Below are 7,500 nucleotides of genomic sequence, written 5' to 3'. Positions count from 1 at the left end.
GTAAGGCATCAGATACACTGTAAGGATACACTGTAAGGCATCAGATACACTGTAAGGCATCAGATACACTGTAAGGCATCAGATACACTGTAAGGCATCAGATACACTATAAGGCATCAGATACAGGTACAACAATAAAAGTCCCGAAGAGTAAATAAGAGTCCAAACGCAATGTTCATTTTAAAGTGAAAATGTATATTTTTATTGGTACCATACATTAATTAATTCATCAATAAGTATCAAGGGCAAAAAAACTAAACAAAATATCAAACAAGGCTTTTTCTACAGGGTTGGTTTAGGGTACCAGTCACCTTTCTCTAGGCTTGCATCCAAAATGGCCTCCTGTTCCCTTATATAGTGCACTACTTTTGACCAGGGCCAATGGGTTCTGGTCTAAAGTAGTGCTCTATGTAGGGAATAGGGTGCCATTTGGGACATATTCTCTCTGTTACAGCCAGAGCTGTACTGAAAACGTACACAATGTACTTGACAGAGCTGGAACAACATTTACAGAACTAAATAACATGGGCCATGTCCCAAATGGCCCCCTGCTCTCACATTGACCCTGAACAAAAGTACTGCACTACATCGGGTGCTTTTGGGGGGCAGATCATATCACTGCACATGGTTGAAATGGATGTGTAAAGTTATGAAATGATCTTATTTGTGATACTCTAACAGCGCCCCCTTGTGAGAATCGAAGGTATTACCAAACACATGCGCAACAGACTCAATATTACAGATCAAGCCTATACAACACAGGTATTGGAAATATATACAACCCTTACGACTTCAGGTAAACATTAATAACTAGTTGGGGTTGCGTCCCGAATGACACTCTATTCTGTATGTAGTGCACTACCTTCGACCATAACTTGATAGGGATTAGGGTGCCATTTGGGACACATGGGTGGATGAATGATGTCAGGTTGTCTGTTCAGACTTTTTAAACAGCAGTAGATCATTAGCTTATTTGCTAATAGTAGTGTACATTTAGGATGAGTGTGTAACCGGGGGAGGTGGAGAAACAGAACGTATATCTGATATTTCATTAAAAATAAATAGAAAAATGAAATGAAAAAAATAAATCTGCTGAACTTGAAGATGCAAACATGTCTTCTCAATGGTGACTGTACCCCAGGGTTTTGTCTTCTCAATGGTGACTGTACCCCAGGGTTTTGTCTTCTCAATGGTGACTGTACCCCAGGGTTTTGTCTTCTCAATGGTGACTGTACCCCAGGGTTTTGTCTTCTCAATGGTGACTGTACCCCAGGGTTTTGTCTTCTCAATGGTGACTGTACCCCAGGGTTTTGTCTTCTCAATGGTGACTGTACCCCAGGGTTTTGTCTTCTCAATGGTGACTGTACCCCAGGGTTTTATAAATGAATGTACACAAGTTAAAAAAACATTTAAAAGAGAGAGAGAGAGAGGATTGGTTAAGAGATGTAGATGGAGAGAGGGGATTGGTTGAGAGAGGGGATTGGTTGAGAGAGATGTAGATGGAGAGACGGGATTGGTTGAGAGATGTAAATGGAGAGAGGGGATTGGTTGAGAGATGTAAAATGTAAATGGCGAGACGGGATTGGTTGAGAGATGTAAATGGAGAGACGGGATTGGTTGAGAGATGTAAATGGAGAGAGGGGATTGGTTGAGAGATGTAAAATGTAAATGGCGAGACGGGATTGGTTGAGAGATGTAAATGGAGAGACGGGATTGGTTGAGAGATGTAAATGGAGAGAGGGGATTGGTTAAGAGATGTAAATGGAGAGAGGGGATTGGTTAAGAGATGTAAATGGAGAGAGGGGATTGGTTGAGAGATGTAAATGGAGAGAGGGGATTGGTTAAGAGATGTAAATGGAGAGAGGGGATTGGTTAAGAGATGTAAATGGAGAGAGGGGATTGGTTGAGAGGTTCATGTGTTTTTTCCTTCTTTTTGTCCATGTCATGTCTTTCCATTGGATCAGAATGGCTTCAGGAACCTCAGAATACAGTCGTACAGAACGTTGCTACTACCTTAAATATACAAAGCACAAATACACTACAAACCAGGAGAAAATCTCAAATAACAGGGGGGGGGGGGGGGGGGGGTAGAATAACAGCAGTCCTGTTTTCTGGCTCCTTGGTCTGTTAGCTTCTGAATATCGTCAGTAAAAAAGAACAAATAAAAGTAGATTGGAAATGCAGGAGTAGAAAATCAAATGAAACCATTCTAGGGAAATAGAGACTGGTATAAAACTCTACAATGTTGTTGTTGTTTAAATGCTTTCTGTTATCTGTTAAAAGGTTGGATCAGTACTCCTTCAATGGTGTGTGTGTGTGTGTCTGTGTGTGTGTGTCTGTGTGTGTGAGAAAGCATTTTAAACTGATTGGATCTCAACTCCGGTCCGCTAGCTTGGCACAGTCCAGGCTTTAGTTCTGACCAAGTAACAGCCACACACACAGCCACACACACACAGCCACACACACACAGCCACACACACACAGCCACACACACACACACACACACACACACACACACACACACACACACACACACACACACACACACACACACACACAGTGCAGCAGCAGAGTGGACCAGAGTTAAGACTCCATATCTAGTGACCATGATTCTTCTGAAGGTAGATGTGTGAGTTGTCCTCGTGTCCCCCTCCCCCGCCCTCTCCCTACCCCACCACCCCTTCCTGCACCCCTACCTGGGTGCATCTCAACTGTCCCAAGCGTCTTCCCTCTCCTCAGGTCTCTCCTTAAAGACCAGCTAGGAGAGCCAGGTCTGGAGAAGGCCCCTATAGGTAATAGCTCTCAGTCATTTCCTGTCACCTACCAAGCTCTCATATCAGAACTGATGTAGGAAGGTAGACAGGGAAAGGAAACCTCTTATCAACCAATGGGATCCTCCGTCTACTCCACAGGCCAAGATAAAATCCCTATTAGAAAAGGGGCAATCCGTAGTCCCTACAGCCATGTTTTGGACTTCTAAATGAATGATATGTACCTGTTGTCTCAGAGGCTTAATTGAACTGACGCACCCCGTCCCAAGCCACAGTATCAACGTGGTTTACTCTGTAACCATCTAATGCAAAACTGTATAGCCTCAAAACATGCTTAAAACTACATATATATGTTTGTTATATCTTGGATGGTCAGTCCTTGTACCCATAGCGGTCTATGAATTTTAGAGTGGTTACCCTTCTCCAGGCCCGTCCCTCAGCTTTTTACTAAAACAGGAGGTAGAGGTGACACTAAGTTATTTTTTCAACTGCGGATTGCCCCTTTAAGAGGAAAAGATAAGAACAGTCAGGAAGCCACTACAGACAATTGACACACACCCACAAGGAGAGGAAACCCCTTTAAGACTATGGAAGCGCCTCCCCTCCCTCCCCTCCTCTACTGTGAGGCCTGAGACGTAGGGTTGTCACTCTTGCTCTCCTGGCTGGATGGGGCCTTGTTGTTCCAGGGAGAGTTGGCCCCCAGCGCGGGGCTGTTGTTGAAGCTGTCCTCGTCATCGATGCCGTTGGCCGCGTCGAACTGTTGGTTCTCCAGCCGCGTGATCAGGCGCTCGTCCTCGTCCCCGAACTCCCCTCCCATCAGGGTGGGCTCTCCCACCACCATAACGTCCTATAGGGGAGGAAGAAACCATTATTAGAGAGATAGGGGGAGGAGATGACTACCACTACTACCAAAGCTAGCTCCCCTCCTATCAGGGTGGGCTTGTCCTCCACCATCACATCTTAAAGGGGAGGGAGATAACATAATTTCAAAGATAGGGGTGTAGAAGATAGGTTTTCCTGGCCGCTGTGGTCTGGCTTCTGCTTTGCTTGCTCTTTGAGGTTTCAGACCACGTAACTGCAACACACTGACTGCTGATGTAAAAAGGGCTTCCTAAAACACATGTGATTGATTTGACTGCTACTTACTGGTACTTGGCTGGACAGGGGGAAGCTGCTAGCTGGACTCTTCTTCTTGTTGTTGTTGGTGGTGGTTCCTCCTCCGGCACTCATGGTGCTGCCGCCTGACATCTTACGCTTCCTCCTCTTATTAGGGGCCTGTCTGGCTGGTTCAGCTAGAGGAGAGGGGGGGGGGGGGGGGGGGGGGGGGGGTAGAGAGGAGAGGAGGGGGGGGGGGGAGTAGAGAGGAGGGGGGGGGTAGAGAGGAGAGAGGAGGGGGGGTAGAGAGGAGAGAGGAGGGGGGGGGTAGAGAGGAGGGGAGGGTAGAGAGGAGAGGAGAGGGGGTAGAGAGGAGAGGGGGGGTAGAGAGGAGAGGAGGGAGGGGTAGAGGAGAGGAGGGAGGGGTAGAGAGGAGAGGAGGGAGGGGTAGAGAGGAGAGGAGGGGTAGAGAGGAGAGGAGGGGGGTAGAGAGGAGAGGATGGGGGTAGAGTTGGGGAGGAGGGGGGGTAGAGTTGGGGAGGAGGGGGGGGGGGGTGGAGAGGAGGGGAGGGAGGGTAGAGAGGAGAGGAGGGGGGTAGAGAGGAGAGGGGGTAGAGAGGAGAGGAGGGAGGGGTAGAGGAGAGGAGAGGGGGGTAGAGAGGAGAGGAGGGAGGGGTAGAGAGGAGAGGAGGGAGGGGTAGAGAGGAGAGGAGGGGGTAGAGAGAGAAGATGGGGGGTAGAGTTGGGGAGGAGGGGGGGTAGAGTTGGGGAGGAGGGGGGGGGAGTTGGAGAGGAGAGGGGGGGAGGGGTAGAGAGGAGAGGAGGGAGGGAGGGGTAGAGAGGAGAGGAGGGAGGGTAGAGAGGAGAGGAGGGAGGGGTAGAGAGGAGAGGAGGGAGGGGTAGAGAGGAGAGGGGAGGGGTAGAGAGGAGAGGAGGGAGGGGTAGAGGGGGGGTAGAGTTGGGGAGGAGAGCGGGAGAGAGAGTTAGGACGGAGGTGAAGAGGTGTGTGCAGTCTTGGAACCCGGAACCCAATCTTGATGTGTGTGTGTGTGTGAGAGGTTGTGTGTATGTGCGCGCGTGTGTGTGCTTACTGGGAGCCTGCCTCTCCGGCTCCTCTGGGGGAAAGGGGGAGAGAGGGAGAGTTTGGTGTTAGGGAGGAGGAGTGTGTGTGTACACGCGTTCACGCATGTGGGTGCACGTTCTGTCTGGCTGTGTGTGTTCGCCTGCACGTTGTGTGTGTGTGTGTGTGTGTTCGCCTGCACATTGTGTGTGTTCGCCTGCACATTGTGTGTGCGTGTGTGTGTGTGTGTGTGTGCCTGCACGTTGTGTGTGTGTGTGTGTGTGTGTGCCTGCACGTTGTGTGTGTGTGTGCCTGCACGTTGTGTGTGTGTGTGTGTGTGTGTGTGTGTTACCTGGCGGGGCCACCATGCGTTGCCACTTCTGGAAGAGACAGGTCTTGAGACAGTCCCTGGGGCTGAGGCTGTAGGTCTTGTGTCTGGACATCAGCTCCTGCATGGGCTCCAGAATCACACACAGCTACAGGAGAGACACATGACGGAGGGAGGGAGGGAGGGAGGGAGGGAGGGAGGGAGGGAGGGAGACTTGAGATGACAGAGAGACAAGACAACCATTCTTTGTGTAGTGGAAATTACCACCAGGTGTGAATTATTCATGACACGAAAGACAAGACTCTCTCTTCACACGATAACATGTCCTTCACAGTGGACTTCAGTCTAATGTTGTACTAATGTCCGTCCAGAAACTCCCCCTGGATATGAAAGGTTTGTTAGGTGGAAGCTGTATGGCAATATCAGGGGACAATATTAAACTACTACCCTACCTATCAGTACTATGTACTACCATACCTATCAGTACTATGTACTACCCTACCTATCAGTACTATGTACTACCCTACCTATCACTACTATGTTAAAATACTACCCCACCTATCAGTACTATATTAAACTACTACTATACCTATCAGTACTATGTACTACCCTACCTATCAGTACTATGTACTACCCTACCTATCAGTACTATGTTAAACTACTACCCCACCTATCAGTACTATGTACTACCCAACCTATCAGTACTATGTACAACCCTACCTATCAGTACTATGTACTACCCTACCTATCAGTACTATGTACTACCCTACCTATCAGTACTATGTTAAACTACTACCCCACCTATCAGTACTATGTACTACCCTACCTATCAGTACTATGTACTACCCTACCTATCAGTACTATGTACTACCCTACCTATCAGTACTATGTACTACCCTACCTATCAGTACTATGTACTACCCTACCTATCAGTACTATGTACTACCCTACCTATCAGTACTATGTACTACCCCACCAAACAGAAAATGCCTCCAACCAGTTTGTAGAGTCACAAGCCTGATGTCATCATTGTGTGACAGTAATATGGGACTACTTTAATACACACAAGGGAATTTATCCTAATACTTTTGGTCCCCTTGAAATGGGGGACTACGTAGAAAAAGTGCTGTAATTTCTAGACGGTTCAGCCGATATGGATGAACAAACCCTTAAATGAAAGCTGACAGTTTGCACTTTAACCTCACAGTCATTGTATCATTTCATTTTTTACTCCTGAATGAATTGACACTTTCCTAAACAAAGGGGCGACTATATTTTAGTTATCCAATTCCTATTCATCTTTAAAATAGAAATGACAGAGTATTGAGTAGATTGTTGACAAAGAAAATTACAATTAAATCTATTATTAAATCTATTATTAAATCTATTATTAAATCTATTATTAAATCTATTATGAAATCTATTATGAAATCTATTATGAAATCTATTATTAAATCTATTATTAAATCTATTTGACCTTGTAACAGAGTAACATTAGAAGAAATCCAAGGGGTATGAATACTTTTGCAAGGCACTGTATCAAGGTAGTGATCTATGTTTGTTGTTGATGTTTGTATGTACTCCCTGGGAGGTAGTGATCTATGTTTGTTGTTGTTGATGTTTGTGTGTACTCCCTGGGAGGTAGTGATCTATGTTTGTTGTTGTTGATGTTTGTGTGTACTCCCTGGGAGGTAGTGATCTATGTTTGTTGTTGTTGATGTTTGTGTGTACTCCCTGGGAGGTAGTGATCTATGTTTGTTGTTGTTGATGTTTGTATGTACTCACTCGGAGGTAGTTGAGGGTGGAGTTTGACAGTCCACATCTGGTGATGTTCTTAGACAGCTGGTCTAACATCTGGGGGTCCTGGGCCTGTAGGGTTAGAGGTCAGGGGTTCGAGAGGTCAGGGGTTCGAGAGGTCAGGGGTTCGAGAGGTCAGGGGTTCGAGAGGTCAGGGGTTCGAGAGGTCAGGGGTTCGAGAGGTCAGGGGTTCGAGAGGTCGGACACCATGTATTGATCTGTCTACCATCGCTATTAGACAACAGGTGAATGTGTGTGTTTAACTCACGTGCATGGCCAGTATACTGCGTGGTATCAGTTCACGGTGCTGTCGGATGCTGAAGTGCCACGTCTTGATCCTCATCATGTCGTCAAACATGAACTCCAGGTACAGACGACCCTCCACACACACCTAGAGGGGTCAGAGGTCAGGGTTGCACTTTCTACAAAAGGAGATCACGAAAGTTATG

The 7,500-nt window shown here is 47.0% G+C and overlaps 1 protein-coding gene across 1 annotated transcript in view; it reads right to left on the bottom strand.

The window, feature by feature from the left end:
- Positions 1-174: 174 nt before the first annotated feature.
- The window catches only part of LOC116352968 (LIM domain-binding protein 1-like), a 31,061-nt gene continuing 23,735 nt past the window's right edge, over positions 175-7,500 (bottom strand). The window contains 5 exon segments of the mRNA XM_031820186.1: positions 175-3,618; positions 3,918-4,063; positions 5,279-5,402; positions 7,040-7,123; positions 7,320-7,442. Coding sequence (XP_031676046.1) covers positions 3,388-3,618; positions 3,918-4,063; positions 5,279-5,402; positions 7,040-7,123; positions 7,320-7,442 — 708 coding nt within the window. The 3' untranslated portion in view covers positions 175-3,387.

Source organism: Oncorhynchus kisutch, unplaced genomic scaffold (genome assembly GCF_002021735.2).
Source record: "Oncorhynchus kisutch isolate 150728-3 unplaced genomic scaffold, Okis_V2 scaffold3072, whole genome shotgun sequence".
Classification (NCBI taxonomy): Eukaryota; Metazoa; Chordata; class Actinopteri; order Salmoniformes; family Salmonidae; genus Oncorhynchus; species Oncorhynchus kisutch.
This window is presented reverse-complemented; position numbering and strand designations above follow the sequence as displayed.